The following is a 19,633-nucleotide window of genomic DNA, read 5'->3' on the forward strand; positions in this document are numbered from 1 at the left end:
CAAGTTGCCAAATTTACGTGGCTCAGTGGATGGAAGGTAAGTGGAGATGCAGGCCTGGGTAAGTGTTGGGCTGGGTTTTTCAAGGGCCTTATGGCTGACTTCTAATTTTGGTGTTAGCACACAATTCTGTGCAAAAAGACACACAGAAATCTCAGAATCTGGCCTAGATTACATTAGAGTTCAGGGATAATTTTTTAATATCACACTTGGTGATTAGATAGAATTAAGAATTTGAAATATACACCTGTAAACATTTTTTATTTGTTTATACTGTGCAATACACAAAAGATTCTATTTCTTCCTAGGAAAGACTACATCACATTAATCCTCTAACTCTGAGGTACTCAAGGAGGGGAATATATGTTGTTGCTGTGTAAAACACATATATGTTTTCAGGATCAGATCTAAAGCTTCTCCTCATTGGAGGACATTTATGGTTTTCCCTTCTAAAAAATCCTATCTGTAAGTCCAAAATAGGTAAACCAACAAGCCAGATGAAATACCAAAGAAAGTGGCAAGAAAGTCTTAATTTTTTTGAAAAAAAAAAATTAATACTTTTGAAGTTTCCTTAAAATACACAAACAAATCTTGCAAATTATTTCTGTCAGACAATGCATCACTCTTTCAGCCATTAGGGACTGAACTGGCAACTGAAGAGATAGGGGCTCATCATGCAGCATTGTTACTTGAATATTATGCCAATGGGTGGTCTGAGAAATTTTTGTAAACTGATCTCAGCATTGACATTCTGTAAAAAAATAGTTACTTAAACCCTACTTGAAAATGAGGACAGAAGAAAGGAATCAAAATGAGTAAATGTCATTCAATAAAAATGTGAGTGGAATCAATACTTATGTTGAGATTATGAAACATTTTAATATTGTTTTGTAAGATACTGGCATTAAACAATCTTTGACACGATGTCTCCAGAATTTATTTTCTAAAAAGCCTGTAGTAGATCAGTAGTTTGCCAGTAAATTCTAGTCCAGGTCCATCCCTTCTGCCTCACTCACCCCTTCCATATACATTACATTTGAAGGTAAGATCACTTCAGTCACGTGCCATGACCAACTACTGCAAAAAGTTAGCCCAGTGACTGTATTTTGTCCCTGTGAAATTTGTTTCAAACTTTGGAATTCTCTGGAACACATTGTCTTGACATCAGCATGTGTCTCTGGAACAGGGTAAGTATCCTCATACTCTGTTAGAGAATATTTTCTCAGTTAAATGCCCTTCCCAAAAAATCAGCTCTCCCTAACAACAGAACCATCGGTTTATTTTGCCAGTGTGCTGTGTCAGCACTGAACTCCTCTGAAAACACTTCCTTCTGAAATTAAGTGGAACTATGGTGTTTTATCTTTATTGGGAAAGATTAGGATGTTACTGAGATTAAACTTAGATTAATATTGAAAACTATTTTTATAGGCCTAAAACTGGATTTCTTGGATATGACATCTACTTCTTTGTGGTTCTAGAATTTGTTGTTGGAAGAAAACTGTGCTGTGAAAAAAGAAACAACCCTGTTATTCCTAGTGAAAAATATTTCCTAGAGAGAGAGAGAAAAAAGTGAGAGCATTTTAAAGCAAGTGATTTCCAATGCCATGCAGGAATGACACTTCATTTACTTTACTGCTGCAACATTAGCTGCAGCATTTAACATAAATTCTTAGGCAAATGAGGACCATTTGTTGTTTCTCTCTTAACATTTGCTGATAGCATAAAGCTTTCCAAGAGAGTGAAGAAAGCCAATTTATGGGCATCTCCTCTTCTTTGTTTTGTCTGGATGAAAATTCATTGATTTGAGAACTTATTTTATGTAGTTTTGTGGACCATTCCTGTGGTAGGGGAAAAGCAGAGCTTTACTACAGCACTTCTAAGGGTTTTCCACAGACTCGTTACATAAATTGTGCTCTGTGCCAAAGTTTCTGGGCTTTGAGGGGACTTTGGAACTCCATTAGTGTAACGAGTGGAATTTTATTTAGTTTGACTCATTCTGGTTTATAGAGTTTGCTACTTGTGGTTTTTTGGAAATTCAGTATGTCCTTGGTATTTATTATGGCATACAAAAAGATTTATATGCAGCACTGAAGCAACATGGCAGAAATACTCCTGAACTAGTTTCTAACAGAGAAAAAAATCCTGCAATAGAGAGAGAAAACAACAGACAATAGCCCAGACCAAAGATCTATCCATCTTTTTTCTACCAATGGCTACTGGTGAGTGCCTGGGAGAAAAATTTTAGAATATTAGAGTAGCACAAACATTTAGTGTTACTTCTCCCCTGTAACCATTCAGTATAATGAATATATTCAGCATATTCAATAAGCTGTGGCTCAGCAGATATATGTGTTACATTTAACTTCCATTTTCTTCACATGAATTTCTTTCAATCAGTTTTTAACCTGTGTATCATTCTTTGGGAACTAATTCTTAGATTTCTTTACACATTGTTTGGAGAAGTAACTCCTCTTTTTATTTGCATCTGTCTTTCAATACCATCATTTGATGTCTCTGTATTCTTGCACTAGAAAAAGAGCATTTATTCCCTCTTCATGATTTATTCCCTAATGATTGTCACATGGAAAAACTGTTCAGTTCTGTGGTTTAAGTCAAGAATAATTGGTTTACTGATTTATTAATTACAGTTAACCAGCAATCATGTTTACATGTTTACAGTTAACCACCTACATGTTTAATTCAAGAGCAGCAACAAAGCAGATGACAGCAACACTGGACGTCCATAAAGTGTTAAGCACCTGTGAATGTCTAGGCAACCCGTGCAATTCATCTCAGAAGTTTTTATCCCCTGCCCAATCTCACAGACATGTTCACAGAATTACAGATGCACCTGCTGCCTTTTACAGCAGGCATCCAATACAAGAAGCTCTGGCACTTTCAGAGGGGTGGGGTGCAGGTCTGCTGCTGCCTCAGCTCTGGTTAGAGGTGAGGGTGTTCTGGATGACTCTGGAATATTCTGTAGCACAGCTCTTCTCTTATGCCTGCAAAATTTCAGCAGGTAAGTTTCTCCATTGTAGTTGAACATATCAAGCCATTTGTTCAGATAGTAGATCTCTTTGCATAATTGATGCTGAATAACAAAAATGTCCTTCTCCAAATGACATAAAATTTCACTCATTCTTTTTGTTCCAGTTTCTTATCTGGATCAGTATATGGATATTCTTTAGAACAGGGCCTTTCAGAATCATGCAGAAAAGGACATCCAGTTTTTGTTTTCATTGCTCTTGGGGTTTTTTCCCTCCTAGTTTTTCTTACCTTTAGGTATCTTTTATAATAAATTTTAGCTTACTTTCTCCCAAGATGACACTACCTTCTAGATCTTATCTCTCATAGAACATTAAGGATCTGTAAAAAGGTCAAAAAGGGCAAAGTAAATGTGAAAGGGTTATTTTTCAACTAATTTCTAATTGTAGAAGGGACAGTGTTTTGTACCATGGTATTCTATGAACAACTGAGCAAATTCTTTGCTTGCACAAATGGAAAACCCACAGTATTGTGCTCAGTAAAGTTCTGAGTATGTTTGGGGTCTGAAGTCACTCACTGAGCTGTAATATTCTTATACACTTATTTACGTTTTAATGGAGACAGGAGAGGTTAAATTTTTGCATATTGAAAGGATTTTGGAGAGACAGCTTTGGCACCAGAAAATTGCATTGCAGAGAGCAACAGAGGTTTTATTTCTCTAGTGCCAAAAGAAGAAGCAAGTACACTTAATCGCTGTCTTTTTTAAAGGATTTATGATAGTGCCCAATGCTTTTTCACTTGGCAACCTCATGCTATAATAATTTAAACAAATATTAATGCTGTTATCTCAAAACCCCATGCTTAGTTGTGAAAATAATTCTCATCAGGGCCCTGAAATGTCTAGTGTAAAGATATTTACCATTCTGGTTTTCTTATTTTTCCAGCATTTAAAAATCAGAAATGACTCTTTTTGTCTGTGATGGGTTGCAGGGCCATCAGCTGGTGTGTCCCAGGTTCAGTGGTATGGATCTAGAGCCTTATCATTTGCTATGACTGCCACACCTTTCACACAGAGTCTTGTTTGTAGTTTGTGTGAAATGTAAAGTATTCATGCTGTCATATGGAGAGTGTGAGAGAGAGAAACAATGGCGGCTCTAGAAAGAATTTTATATTAAACAAAGTCTTTATCTGCACCTTTTCTGTAAGGACATAGATCACAGTATTATTGAAGTGTCATATTTCAAATTCCCTGTGTACCAGTGTTAGTACAAGAGCTATGCTGTTCGACTGGAAAGTGAACAATAAATACCAACCTAAAAGGAGCTTGAGCTTGTGAGCCACCCTGGCAGAGCCTGGCTTTCTTACAGGAAGTATAAAATACTTCTCTTTCATTCTATCCAGCATCTATCCAAGGCACAAAACTACTTTCATAATTAGAAACACAGAGCAGCAGAACTGCTGCAAATTTTAACCTCTTTTACTAGGCACTTCATTACCATCCATGAGGAGAAAAAGAACAAAGCAAACCTGGATGTGTCCTGTATCAAGGGTACAGAAATAAGTCAAGCTGTGCTTTAAAGCCAGCCTTGCAGTGGCTGAGGAAGAACTTCCACAGGTGCTGGCATGACATGGAGAACAATTCCATGGGGAAGCTGGTGGCACTTGCATTACTAAGTTGGGTGTGCCTTGAAAAATCTATGAAATGAGAATGGGCTTAAAGATTAGTGATGGTTCTGTAAAAATTACCACTTTTACATGAGATTATTTTGAAATGGGATCTCTCCCCTGAGACCCAGTTTTGCAGGCTCTGGAGGTTTTAGCAGTGATTCGTGGAGCATCCCTTTGAGGAATGTACAGAGTCAGAAAATCTTAAAGAACTTTCCTGCCTGCTCTGGTGCTTTGGTGAAATTTTGCCTTTACCAGTATTTTTATCAAAACACTGAATAAAACCCAGCATGATTAAGGCAGGATTTTAATGAATAGTACAGGATTTGGGAGAGATATACAGTACCCTAAGATATGTGCACAATAAAAGCAGAAAGTAGTGACTGTCCTCATTCACTTGCAAATATGTGGGAGGTGCATGACAAACTCCAGACACTAAATTTTTTTCTATAAGGATTTGGAAAATATGCACAATCTGTATCCAAGTGTGGGCCAATATTCCCAAGTCATTTTTTTTTCTCTGTGCCTGTTAGCATTAAGAATTCATTTTATGCAGCATAATATCTTCCAGAGACACCGTAAGTTTTTCAGATAACACCAACATATTCTGATTTGGAGCTGCTCATTATATTTCTCCTGTTTTGTTTAAGTACCCAGGAGTTTTTTTGGTGTGCTGTTTCTGAGTGACTGAATACTAGAGGGTATTTATATTACTGGGTAAAATACTTCATAAGAGATTACACTTGATGTAAACAATCTCTAACTTGTTTTATGGTTTTCACAAAACACCTTAAAAATTCTTTCTAGTTCTGTAGATTTTTCCCCCTTTTTGCTTGGAAATTTATCTTTTTTATTTGTTCCCCAAAGAAAGAAAACTTCTATGAGAAGGTAACAATTTTGTATATGACAGCTGTAGTACATCTGAGCTATTTCAGATGTTGATTTATCTTGGAGAACAAACAAAAGATACCTCTTCAGAATGTAGTTTTACATCAGAATTTTATACATTGATAAGTAGTTATTTTTATTCAAAGAAGAATATAGAGATATATCTTTCTCCAGGTACACCTGCAGCAGCAAGCTGGCAATGGGCAGAATAATTACACAGAATAATTACACCAATGCCAACTGAAATAATCTTTAAGAGAGTGCCCTCAAAAATAACTGGCTACTCTGTGTGATAAATGTCAGTGTGCAGTCTCAGGATGACACCTAAAGCCTTGGTTAATAAATGTAATCCGATTAATCCTCTTAATGCAAAGTATGTGCACTGCCAGCCTGCGACAAAAGTGCACGGGTCTGTGGAGACTCGTAGGTCGTTGTGTTTGGCTTTTAGTAAATAAAATACGTTCCATGGCAAAGTATGGGCAGAAAAAACACTTAATAAAACAACAGTGGAACATGACTCTGTTCAGTCAGTCTCTACCCAATGTCGTTTTCAGCTGTGTATTCACTATTTTATCCATCCTGTTGGAGGGCACTATTGTGGTAATCAGTCATCACACGTCCAGGGTAATCAGTGTATCACTACATGGCAACTGCTACTTAGATAAGTTTTCTTCCATTATATTTACAAGAAGGCATAACTATCTTTAAAGTTCAGTTTTTGACATTTATCAATGGAAACTCCTGTCTGACATAAGACTGGTTCCCAGTGGTTTCCAGTGTGCACAGTGTGCCTGAAATTGAACGCAGCATTTCCTTAGTGAGGATACTCACACAACAGCAGGGTTAAGGGAGTGTAATAAGTATCAGGTAATCCAGGTTAAGTGCTCTTAACATAAAATTGTGTAATTAGGAAACCAGTATAACCTAGTAGAAGCCTAGATGTCACCTTTTAGACAAGTTATGGTGGCAGGCTCAGCTTTTTACAGGAAATTCTTTTAAGTGTATTCGGCTGAGATTTTCTGTTTGTGTCCATGACAATAAATAAGGAAAGCCTAGTTCGGCTGCCTTATTGCTTGTAAGTGGAAGGATAAGCTGCTAAATCTCTCATTTGAGCACTCATGTCTTCAAATTTTGTCAGTTTTTAAACTGGAAAGCTTTCTTTAATAATTGTTAAGGTGAAGGATATTTCTCTAAGGCTTAGAATAGCTGAGCTAATAACTTCTCTATATTAATAGCTAAAAAATGAAAGCCAGCTCAACTACCTGATGACAAGTGGCTAACACTGTGTGGATTTTAAAGTGTTAAGCTGTCTCTGTAACTGCTTGGTAAGAAACTGCAAGGTATGAATCTTAGCTTTGCTAAGAGTTTTGTCAGGCAGTATTTCCAGTCACTTCAGATCAGATACCTTGACATTATGTTCAATACCAACAAAATGTTACGTGCCTACCTATCCATGTACCTCCAACCCACAGACTAAACTGAGATGTTTGGTTTTGCTTTTTTTCCCCTCTCATCTGTATGTAAGATCATGGTTGGTGTTGTTACTTTCAATGCTGTTTTAGTAAAATGTTAACCCAGTGCATTTTCCCAGCATGGACAGTTCAGGAGTGACATTGATGTGCACTAGGTCTTTGGGGAGTAGAATGACAGCTAGCATAAGATATGATTCCTCCACCTATTCCTCTTCAGTCCTGTATCAAAGCAGGAAGATAGTCTGCAGAATGTGTTTCTTATTTGTCTTTACTAGTGCTCTACAAAGGGAGCACTCTTCAGTCCCATATAAAGCATAATGCCCATTGCCCAACTTCCTTAGGCCTAACACCCATCTACTCAGAGTCTTCTACTTCATAGGGAAACTCCTGCTTGGTATTTATACCATTCATTTGTCCTGTAGACATGTAAGAGAGCCATGGCAATGCTTTTGGGCATGTGAAGCTAATGAGCTGGGCAGGTAATGGGAGAAATCTGTTCCTTAAATGATTAAAATCTCTGCTACGCAATTGCTGGTTTACGGCTGCTTGGCAGAACACCACCCAGGAACAGACATGTAGCTACCTACCTCATTCTCAACTCTCTTTAATAATCTTCTCTGTGGATTTTTAACAGTTTCCAAGGCAACTGGAAACAGAAACACCTCTGTAAACCAGATCTTCCCAGAACTCTCCACTGTGAGTGGTACACATAGCGATTACCGCTTTCTCTTCATCACTGAGTTTTCACCAGATTTTTAAAAGATCTGCAACTGAATTTGTCTCATCAGTGGCTTTGAGATTTTCTTCCCTAGAAACATAAAATGGTGGTGGCTAACATTATTTTGACTTCTTGAGGAGATGTGGAAAGATACCATAAGCCTTTCCTAAATGCTAATTATGAGCAGCCCATCTGCCAGAGCTGTTTCCATAAACTAAGCAGGAGGGGTCCACAATGAAACAGTTACAGAAATATAGAGAAACCTAGTTTGAGCAAGGTCTACCATGAGATATGTCTCAGTCTTTAGTGAGATTTTAGCCAGAGCATGACACCAGGTGAGACAACAATACAGAACAGAATGAAATTTTTTCTCCACTCTCCAGTGGACGTAAGGCCGCATTTTGATACAGTGTTCTGAAAAGAAATGTCTTTATTCTGTATTAATCTATCCAAACAAAAGCCAGTTGCAGCCATTTTAGCAAAAGACAGTTATACTCACTAAGGCAATACTTTTTTCAAAACCAGTGCAAGTAAGGTCATTTGTCCCCTAAAGCTTGGAAACATCAAATTTATGCTAAAGAATGTCTAGTTATGAAGATCTGGATTTACAGGAAAACCAGGATAAATGCATGAAAAAGTTAAGCAAAGAAGACAGCTCTACAGAAATCTTTTTAGTGTTATGTTAAATCTAGAAGGTCATATTTTCTAGACTGCTGTTCTGCTGCACTGATTTATTATACTAGAGGAACAAAATGTTTAAGGCTGTTTCATAGTAACAACCACTTTTTTGTCCTTAAAGAAACTGGAACCTCAAGCCTAAATGAAACTAGTTTGAAATATTTCACTTGTATGCTTCCTACCACTTTAGACTTTCTGTGTGTGACCTTGGCCCAGTCAGCTTCTCTGTGCCTCAACTTTAGAGGTATTGAAGGTATTCTTTCAGCATTATCTTTCTGTGAAAAAGAATTTAGAGTGAAATAAGAAAATAAACCCCCTAAAGCATGATGAAAGAGAATAATGAAGAGATTATATATATATATATATATATATACACAATGCATATATATACACATATATGTGCTTTAATTAGTAGCCTAAATTCTTAGATTGTTAAATTCTTCAGGCATAATTTTTAAGGGTCAGATGAGCCATCTTTTAAAGCAAAAGCATATCTGTGGTATGACATTCTCAGATCATTCCCTACCATTGGTAAAATCTCCAAAACATGCCTATAAGTGGGCAAGCAGAATTAACAGTAATAGAACTGTGCTGTCAGAGTTATGATGCAAAATGTGCTATTTTAGGAGTTGAACAGGTGAGGTGACAGCCAGAGACAGCTGTGAAAAGCTGCAAATGCAATAAATGGAAACGGGGTCAGTCTGGGAAGCTGTTCAGTTAAACAACAGTTGGTGTCTTCCTTGGAGCAAAAGGAGTGTCTCTCTCCTCCTGCTTTATTATTTTGGATGAGGAGCATGGCTCAGCTGCTGAAATAAATTTATCTAGTGTGATTTTAGGTGCTGTAGGCTGTGAGCTGGGGTCCAGAATGATGCAGGTCTCCATAAGTCCCCTGTAAGGATGTCCCAGGATATTCCTGGGATATGTGAGTCATGCTTAGCAAATCCACCAAAGATCCCTCTGATCCAAACTCTAGAAACATTCATTGGTGGTCTCCTTCTGACCAGCAAGCTACCTTCTAATGACCATGAGCACAGTTGTGGAGCCAACAGGCCAAACTCCAAAGAAGTAAGAGGGAGTAAGGAAAACATTAAAAGAAGATAGGACACAACGTTTGGACACAGGTGTAGGAAGGAGTTCAGTGTAAGCCTCATTCTTCTCCCACACTTCCAAAAGAGTGTGCAGGTACTTCCCACCAGTTACCATCGTGACATTGGCTGCAGTGGAACAGAAATGTTCTCCCTCTGGGCAATGATGACACTTCACTTGATTTGACCTTGGAAGTCCTTGCTTTAGGCCCTTATATTTCTGCAATGGGAAGGACACTGTTCCTTACTTAACTGTTGTATTTTATGCTGTTGTAAGTACATAATGGCATAATAATGACAGTCTGATTGAAGTGAGTAAGAAGGATATAATTGGTTCATTTTTCTACACATTTTACAAAAATAACATTTGTGCCTTTATTTTATAATGCCCTTGGCCATTTTATTTTACTATATTGATGTTTTATCTTAGGCTGAAAATAACTTAAATTCAAATTATAATGTTTGTATTGAATCACATGAATCAAAACACTGTATCAGGCATTTCTTCATTAATTTTCTTGGGAAATAGATTTGAATTATTTTTTTCAGTGTTGGAATTACTACTGCTTGCACCAATTATGCTCATTTCAAACATGCAAAAGAAATATTTTCTTTCCAAAAAAAAGTTTGTTTTCATTGTTTTTCCTTTAAGGAGTCACATGTTGGCAAAGCATAAATCAGCTGCACTCCTAATGTTCCCTGGAGGTCAGTTTTTTAAAAATATATTAAAATTAGCAAACCTTGATTGAGGTCTCCTGTGTTTGTCCTTATTCTATCTACTCCTTAGAACCTTTCCTTTTGAGTTTTCTTGATCTTAGTCAAATTCTGATGTGGGATGAACTGGTGTAGGATGAGGATCATGACCATTGTACAGCTTGAGTTTCAAAATTATGTTTTGGCAATTTTGTCCAAGGAACAAAACTTGTCTGGAGATGAAGAAATAGATGATGATGAGGAAGAAGTAGAAGAAGAAGTAGAAGAAGAAGTAGAAGAAGAAGTAGTAGAAGAAGAAGTAGAAGAAGAAATAGAAGAAGTAGAAGGAAAAGAAGAAAGAGAAGGAGATGAAGGAGGAGAAGGAACAGAGAAAGAAGAGGACAAAAAGGAAAAAAATGAAAAAGAAAAGCATAGTAAAACACCTGAGGGAGAGAAAAGCAGTAGTAGCACTGTGGAAACTGGAGAGGTAAAAGCATTTACTTCTATTAAGTTACTGGTCTCTGAAAGGATTTGGTTCTGTAACTAACTTCAGTTTGATACATGTGTAGCTATCCTGTAAATGCAAAGTTGTTGTTTGGGGTGGTTTTGTTAGAGGGAGAAACACATGTAGGTGTTAATAGTTAAACATCTGTTTTTTTAAACAATTTTGAAAGAGGGTTTTTGTTTTTTTTTTTTTTGGTCTATAGACAGAGGAGACTACTCAGGAAGAGACCATCGTTCAGCAGGGTAAGAATACAGTTCCTAAGAACTGGACATCCTGAAGACAAATAAAACTTTTTTAAACAATAGTTTACAAATAGTGGACAGCACAGTTCTTGTTGGTAGTTGGCAAAGCAGTTCTTGAGAGTCGATGAAATTTGAGAGGCAAATCCCCATTATTAATTGTGAATGATTTGAAAGAAATAAATACTTTTCCCAGTCATGTATTGGAGGAAGTCCATGAGAAGGACTTAGCAGGACTGCATCTTCAGGACTGCATCTTACTAAGAGCAGTTCTGGTTGTGCAGTGCCAAAGTCACGGAAATTTTATTATCTCTCAGCCAACTTCTTTAGGTACCCTGTGCCTCACTTCAATCAAGAAGCTTCTCAGAATTCTTCCTCATTTTTTTCAGCTGACATTTCCTCATTCCATTCACAAAGAGATTATTTTAGGTGAAATGTGTGATAATGTGAATGCTGTTCAGGATGCTGAAGGTGTAAACCTAGATGCTCCTTGTAGTTTTGATGGCAGTTTATGAGAACTGTCTATTCCTGTAGAAAAGCTGGGGAACATGAAAATGGGTGCCCTATGTGTGTAGGACTTCTTTTATTTTAGACATTTTGAAGTAATCTAGAATTGTTTTCTTGACAGAAAATAACAAGTGTGGTATAAAACAGACCACTGCCTTTATAATGAAGAAGCTATGCCATTTATTTTCAATATTATAATGGAAATAGCTTGTACAGAAGGATGCTTAAATATTTTTCCATTATCCAGTGATCTGGAAGTTTTGATATTAAGTTCTAAATTTATATGATTCATACAGGGAGTAGAGGAAAATTTAAACACAGGAACATCAACTGAGATGGAAAGTTTTTCCTTTCCCAGAATTGTTTCTATGGAATAAAGTTCATGTTGAACCGTAACTCCTGCCCTAAAGTCAGCTTTCCCAAATTAGAATATACTTTCAAATAAGTGTGCAAGACATTGTCTTCTGTCATCAAGAGGAAACTGTGAGTGTCAAGTGAAAATATTTTATATATTGTCACTGCTGTAAGTGTTCTGTTCTTGAAAATCGAGCATGTGGAGAGTAATATCAGGGCATTATATGGAGGGATTAAAAAATACAAATAGTCTTGTCGGGCTGGGCATCAAGTTACACTGAATATTCTGATTGCTTTTTCAGTTTTATTTAGTGACTTCTACTTCAAAAATAATTTGAAGAACAATTGTTTTCTGTTTTTCTGTGATATTTTTCTGATTTGCACGAATCAGAAGAAAGTTAATATAAACGTTTATATTATTGTAGAGAAGGAAAGCACTGACAATCACACTGTGAGCAATTCTTCGGAGAACACTGATGACCAAAAAACTGGAGGAATTGTGGGGAAAAAAAAGGTTTGTGTCCTGATGTTTCTTTCTAGCTTTTCCAGTGAACAAGAAGGCAGCGGGGAGTTACCAAAGTAAGTCAAGGTATCAACCTACGTGATCTGCATAGATAATTAAACTGCTGAGAAACCTGTTCCTTCTGTTTAAGACTTGATTTTATTTTTGAAAGAATAACTTAAAATTGTCCAAATAAAAGAAATTAGATAATGCCCATTATCACCTCATGATGGCATGTCCATGAAAGAGAGATTGTTTATCACCTCACGTACTGGTGAGGTGAAAACTTAGGACTTGATTCCTTGATTCCTATGGGAAACTATCTAAAAATATTGCCCCCTCCCTCTAAATTATCTCTGAAAGCAGCAGCTGAGCTGGTTGATGTTGCAACTCCTTCTGACATGCACTGATTTTGTGATCATATATATCTCTCTATATAGGTGTATGAGCATGTTGAGAAGTACCTGATATGGAATTTCTTACAGGTTTAGGATCCAGAGGCTCCTGCAGAGGCTGCTGAGTTTCCTGTTGAACAAAGACCCTAAGCTCCAGTTAACTTTGAGCACGTGTGTGGTCTCACTGAGCACAAGCCCTGTCATTAATGGCAGTACACACGTTTATCAGTAAGCACTTACTGCTCTGGGGCTTTATTTTCGGACCTTGCCTCAGGCTCTGATCTGAAAGAAACCCAAATTAAATGCACCACTTGTAGCATTTTGCACAAATTGTACAGTGTCTAATTTGACAAAAATGCAGTCACTTTAACGTTTCTGATTCCCATGTGCTATTTTGCCACATTTCAAATATTGCAAATGTTTCTCATTAATATTTTTAGTCATTTTGTTTAGAAAAAATATATTTATTTTACCAAGGAGAAATTTGCCAACTTCATTGACCTTGGTACATACAAAGGGGTTTGTAGGTTTTTTATCTTGAATTTCACTGCTAACTGTTTCAGTCAATATAATTTACCTGGTTTTTTCACTTCAGTTTTCCCTGTTTAAGCGAAAGCCACTGACAGGCCAGAAGAATGTATGTAGCAGAAAGGAAGACAGCTCTGAAAAGCCATTGCAGAGTGAAGAAAAAGAAAAGGAAGATTTATCTGCTGAAGACAGTAAGGATGAAAATCAGAATAATACACTGGAGAATTCCAGTGAAACTGTGACTATTCAGGACAGAAGGATCAAAGTTAATACATGTATATTGCTCTAACACTGTTATAATATGTGAGAATGTGACAGTCTTAAAGCACATCGTGCAATTTTTACTTGAAAACAGTTATGACTCAAGATGTTGATGGCTGCTTTTTTTGATTGATTCGATTGCTGTAATTTTAAATAGGCAGATGATTTTCTTGGTATTTATTGGTAATTTTAATAGTTCAAAATGATATGCTTAACAGCACCTTTCTGGAGTTCTGTGGCCTTACCTGTTGGTGTTCTAAAGCAAAATATGGGGGTTTTATATGTGAAAAGTTGAACATGGGCATTTAATGGATTTTTGCTAAATAATTTTATTCTGTTTCAGTCTACAGAGTACCACTTTCAGCATGATACTCTTGCAAAATTATAATATTTGATGTAACATTCTATTTGGTTTAACAACCTAGTTAAGAATATTGAGGGTACTCAGTTACTTATAAATATATATGTTTCTTCCTGTTTTGACATAGAAAAAATAGCAGTAAAATTTTCAATTTAACATGTAGGCCATTATGGAAGAGGTTACTTGAGTATGTGCCTAATTTCATGTGTGGCAGCAGTCCCAGTGGAAACAGTGCCTAAGAGCAGTGTAAGTAGAGAAGTATCCTGCCAGACTGGGACAGGGAGAAAGATTTTATTTCTGAGAGGTGCTGAAAACCTTTGCTCCTGCTGAAATTGGCATAAGCTGATGGGCCTCTCTCCTCATTGAATCAGGCCCAGTGAAAACTGGACACCCTCACTGTTGTTTCACTTGGATTCTAATCCTATATTCTCTGAACATCCACGCCTTGATGAGTCTCCAGTGAAGCTTTTCTTACAGGAAAATAATGCAACCAGAGTTACTGTGGCACATGTTGGTATGACAAACTGATTATTATGGGTAAATATTCATGTTCTCTCAGGCAGACTGGCTTTTCTTCACATGGACATGGTGCTGGTTTGGCTAAATTTAGAAATATATCCTCTGAGAGAAGGCAGGTTACAAACCACTGCTCCCCTACCAGGTTCGGGAAAAAAAACCTTTTTCCTCGAAGGAAAGTGAAAGAGATAAAAACTATTTATTTAAAGAACACACAGGAAAAGGATAATAATGCTAAATAATACAATCTCTCACTGTGGTGAAAAAAACCTGGGAGAATGTTAGAGTCCTCCCTTTGGTCCTTCTCCTTCGAGCTGGGATGGGGTGGGCCCCCTCCTCCAGGGGCCAGGGCCCTCGGTGGAGAACAGTCCCGACATGTGTTCTGATATTGAAAACAATCCAGCAGAGAAAGGGAAAAATCCGAAATTCCAGAAAAAAAACAAAGTTCAGCTCTCCAGAGGAGAAAAAAACCTGAAAGCTGGCTGAACAAGCAAGCAGGGTGCTTCTCCACTCCTCTCCCCCAGCAGCAGAATGCAGAAGCCAAAAAATCCACCGAGAACGAGAGTGTGTTATCTCTGTCTGTGTCCTTGAGGTTTTTTTTTTTCTCTCCACTCAGGCTCAGTTTAAAAGCACAGAATGGTATATATACTAATTTCTGTGCATAGTGCAGTGATAGGGAATACAATATCAAGTCACCCCAAGACAGAACTTAGCAGGAGGAGCCAAAAATCAGTACAAATAAAAACTGCTTAACACCACTGTAGCATTAAGAAGTAGGAATTCTTTATTCAGCCGGATGCATGAGGGGATCTCCCCTCCAAAATATCGTGCAGGCTGAGTGCAGAAAAAGCTCCTGTTTTTATACAGTACTTTACACACAGAGTCATTGATTATTTCAGAATAAACATACACATGATAAATAATTTCCCTGAAATCATTAATATATTTTCCCTCCCCTTTGCATGTGTTCTTCTGTCCTGGAGGTCGCTTTGATGTTCCCTGGTGGTCGATGACCCCAAAGGGATCCCTGACCACCCAGTGACCTGGTAAAGGTTGGCACAACTGGGCTGGTTATTTTCCAGTCCTTCCTTCACTTCTTCCGAGTTTCAGAGTTGCTTAAATTTTATGTAATTGGTCAGAAGTGTCCAGAGTTGATTTCATCCTAGGAGTTGGTTCACCTGAATGCTTTGTCCTTGTAGTATGGCAGGTGCCCAGATTGTTTCACAGGGCCTCCTCTGTGCTACCATAATCATCCCTGAAAACCTGGATGCTTGGGTTGTTCTTTGCCAGAGTTGATTAGGATCCTTTCATTTCTTTTATTTTTCTTTGGGCTACTCCTGGGTTTTGCAGTGAACCTGACATGAGGAGGTTTTTTTTCTCCATTATATTTACATATTTTCTTCTTTTTCTGAATGCACATGTGGTTTCTGTTCTACTTGGATACTGTTGAGAAGAGTAAATTGGAAAAGGAGAAATAAAGTAAATGGCGTCCTCATTAATTTAAATAAGCTTTAGTTATTTTTTAAGGGGAGATCAGTCACAGAAATTGTTCCTGTAATTTTTTTAAGGTGAACTAATTTTGTGAGAAATGTTCCTTTAAAATGGGAATTACCCTCCAATCTAATGCTATAGAAATTTTTGTAATGGACTGTAAACTGCTGTATGTCTGAGCAGTTTCAGGGACTGGTACATTTATCTTGTCCACACACTTTGCTCAGCAAGAAGCAGAAACATATTAATCCATTCCAATGTCTTTTTTACATGTCTTCATTTTTAATAAAAAAAGATTAAACAAATAATTTACATGTGCATGTGTATTAATTTATCGTTTTTTTTCACAAGTTCACAATTCTTATGATAAAAATGTGAAGATGTTTTATTACTGAAATGTTTTCATAAACATAAGTAGCAAAAAATTATAGAAGCATTTTTAGTACATCTTTCTCTGTTTTTTTTCTTACTTTCCCAAAGATTAAGTGCATCAACTTAACACTTTATTTCTCATTTTTATAGTCCTGCCATACAACTGAGACTGTGCTTTAGAATTGTTGGTTTTCTAAAGTTTCACCGCTGAACCTATCACTAGGTGGAGTTTGTGCTCTTCAAAGGTGTAACCAGCCTCTGCAGCCAGAAATTCTCCTTCTCATGGCCCCTGAAAGAAGTTAAAGATACTCATTCTGTATCAAATTTTCTGTTTCAAAGTTTTCAGAAAACCTTATGTTTTCTGGCTTTTGGCATTAAAGTGCTCTGATACCTCAGCGTATTTATATAGTGTATTTTGAAAGTTTTAGACTATGTGTATTTCTAAAAATATAAAGATAAAAAAATACAATTACTCATTTATTTCTCAGTGTCTACATAGATGGACAGTGGTCAAATTCTGTTACATAAGTGTAAGTCTAGATATACATGTTCCACCTAAATTGAAGTGCTATTAGTGCATACACAGATACACATGCATGTACACTGATACACATAAGTGTGTATTTATATACAAAGATACATGCTTATATATAGATATATGTGTGTATGTGTGTATGCCTATGGATGATCCAACGTGTGCCTGACCTCCTGAAATTTCCATTTAATCCATATATTTACAAATGCAAGTTTACTGGTTTCCAGAAGTACAGGATTCCTTTATGCAGCTGCTGGTCCTTTGCAAGTTTGTGGTGATTGAAACAGAAAAGGAGAGAACACGCTGTTTAGACACTGCTTTATATGCCCAAAGTTAATAATCGTAATCATAATTATAATTTTATGCCACTTTTTCCTTTTTCTTCCAGGAATTACTTGTCCAGTATGCAAAATACATCCAGTCCTTGTCCCTGAGGAATACTTTAAGTCATGCTGTTGATGTTAGAATAGTGGAAGTAAACTGAATTCATATCATGAGGGTAAAACACTGTAAGTCCTGATAATCAAGAATACAGAAGCTAATCTTGCATGACTATTGATAGACTGAGTACAGGTTTATTTAAAACATACTCATGTACACCAGCTACTTTATCTCTTTAAAATATAAATGTGAATATAAATATACTATCTCTAAATTCCCTCACAGCGCTTTTAGGAGCTATATTATTTATACTCCTCATTACTTAGAGGAGTTTACAACATTTTCACACCCTGTTATGTCTAAATTCCTTTAAGGACCTAAATAGTGTTTTGATTAAGTGTAATGAGACCACCATCAGTGGTGAGAACTGGAGATATTAATGCTTTGGTAGTAAGTCTGCTTTGCTCAGTATCTTATACTGATGAGCTCTCAAAGTTCACACCTATTTGCTTTTTAAGACTGTTTTGGAATTACAATTTATTCATGCTATGTAATTACCACTTTCTTTTTCAGGACCAGATTGTAATGACTCAGCAAAAGCCTTGCAAAATCTAAATCTGGCTAAACTGCAGTTCTTTCATTTGTACACAAAGAAGTCTTTTATTTTCGAGACCATTCTCATTTAATGTCAAAACAGTTTAGACACATTTGTTTCCAATCACAGTCATCAAAAACTGAAGATATTTTAACAGTTAGAATTTTAAGGGATGTTAACAGCACTAAAAAAAACCAAAACAACAGAGATTTTGGTCTTCATTACATCTATTAAACATGAAACCCTGTATCTGCTGTTTTACCACATACTGATGCATCAGTCAGTGTCTAAATGGGAATGCAATATTGTCTTCCCCCCAAAATTCTCTGTTTTGCTGGCTGCCTAAGACACACACAGCCCCTGCCAGATGGAATGGAAAAGGGCAACTGGTGTTCTCCAAGGCTTGCTACATATGTGCACCACGTATGTGCTTCCTGTGTGCCTGACCCAGACTCCCACGTTGAAATTTTCCACTCCAAGGGTTTTAGTAGTGGGAAAATTGAGAGAAAGTTACTCTCAGCACCTCCTTTGTGCCATTGCTGGGAGAAACGGCATGAGACCACCTTTAACTGGGAAGAGCCAAGGCGTAGGGAGCAGGTAAGTGCTCCCTAAGAGGTGGGACACTCAGCCAGAGAGTGCTGCCCTGAAGAACATTTCATTTCCCTAAAATACACTATTTTTACAGTCAGGGCAGTATCTTCTTTTACGTTTTTGACAAGGAGTGTGCCATTGAGGTTTAGGTGTGACCTAGGAAAGAAAGTTATTAGGATATAACTTCAGTTCATTAATTCACACAAGAAACTGTGTGATCATCATCTCTGTTATTTATGCTTCTAGAACAAGAATTTCCATTGGTGTACATCTTCCTGACATTTTTAGCCAACGCTGTCCTCTTGTAGGCTGGCCTCTAGTGTTTCTTTCCCATCTGTCATTTTAGGAAAAGCAGCTTTCAACTAACAAACATGAATATATCACTTAAAAATGCAAAATGAGCCAAGTGCCTTTGACAGGCATGCCATGTGCAAGGGAGATGCCTTTTGAAAACTGCACAGGGTGAAGTATCCACTCTGCATGAAGAGATGGTCTTGGGCTAGTACTGGGGTTTCCTGGCTAGCAGTGGTGTTTCATGGGCTAGTGCTGGGTTTTCATGGGCTAGCACTGGGGTTCCACAGTCATGTGCTGACAGCAGCAGCATGGTGTGTGAGGAATTTTGTCCATCATTCCCCAGAGAGCACCCTACGTGACACTCATTCATCTGTGTCTTTCTGCCCATGCCTTCCTCTGAATATTTCTGCCTTTTTTCCTCTTGATGCCTTCACCACAGCAGCACCTCTGGAAGATCTGTTCTTCCTGCCTGTTAGCTCCACATGTCAACCCCAATCTTTGCTTCCTTTCAGCCTCCCTCTCCCAGACTCTGTCAGAGCTTCTGAAATGTCCCAGCACTGGAGCACGCCCCACAGCCCCACAGCAAGCACCCAGAATGGCCCTGAGTGGGATCCTAAAGGGACCAGTGTCCAAACACAGATCATGTGCAACTGGCTGACATCCAGAGGGAAAAAGTTGGCCACAGGAGCTGGCAGTAACCAGCAGCTGGAAGGAGGGTCTAATAACAGCAAATGTTGAGTTACAGATTAGTATTTCTAAGTGTTGCTGCCACTAAACATCATGAAAAAGTAATAATAAGCTCCAAGAATTCTAGGAATTCTACAGAAGAAATGCATTATTATGATTATTATTTTAAGACTGTCTCTAGTTCTACAGATATTTACAAGAGTAATTCTAAGTATCAGGGCATTTGCATTCAGTCAGGCAATTCACTGGTTTGGATTGGGGCCCTATTTGTCATCCTCGTATGACTAATCAGACCTTAGTTGGGGATTCCAAAACTTCATTACACACAGCTGGGTTGT

The 19,633-nt window shown here is 37.5% G+C and overlaps 1 protein-coding gene across 3 annotated transcripts; it reads left to right on the forward strand.

Moving 5' to 3' along the window:
• Positions 1-1,051: 1,051 nt before the first annotated feature.
• LOC138118162 (myb-like protein X) lies at positions 1,052-16,111 on the forward strand. Of its 3 annotated transcripts, none has more exons than XM_069029178.1 (5): positions 1,052-1,184; positions 10,402-10,668; positions 10,889-10,928; positions 12,212-12,300; positions 13,279-16,111. In XM_069029178.1, exons 1-5 carry the CDS (start codon positions 1,167-1,169, stop codon positions 13,498-13,500), a joined length of 636 nt encoding a protein of 211 aa, XP_068885279.1. In that variant the 5' UTR covers positions 1,052-1,166; the 3' UTR covers positions 13,501-16,111. The 3 variants fall into 3 exon arrangements, with proteins under 3 accessions (XP_068885279.1, XP_068885217.1, XP_068885139.1); XM_069029116.1 differs by lacking the exon at positions 1,052-1,184 and adding an exon at positions 2,886-3,016; XM_069029038.1 differs by lacking the exon at positions 1,052-1,184 and having other exon boundaries at positions 8,819-10,668.
• Positions 16,112-19,633: the final 3,522 nt, after the last annotated feature.

Source organism: Aphelocoma coerulescens, chromosome 1 (genome assembly GCF_041296385.1).
Source record: "Aphelocoma coerulescens isolate FSJ_1873_10779 chromosome 1, UR_Acoe_1.0, whole genome shotgun sequence".
NCBI classification, from domain to species: Eukaryota; Metazoa; Chordata; class Aves; order Passeriformes; family Corvidae; genus Aphelocoma; species Aphelocoma coerulescens.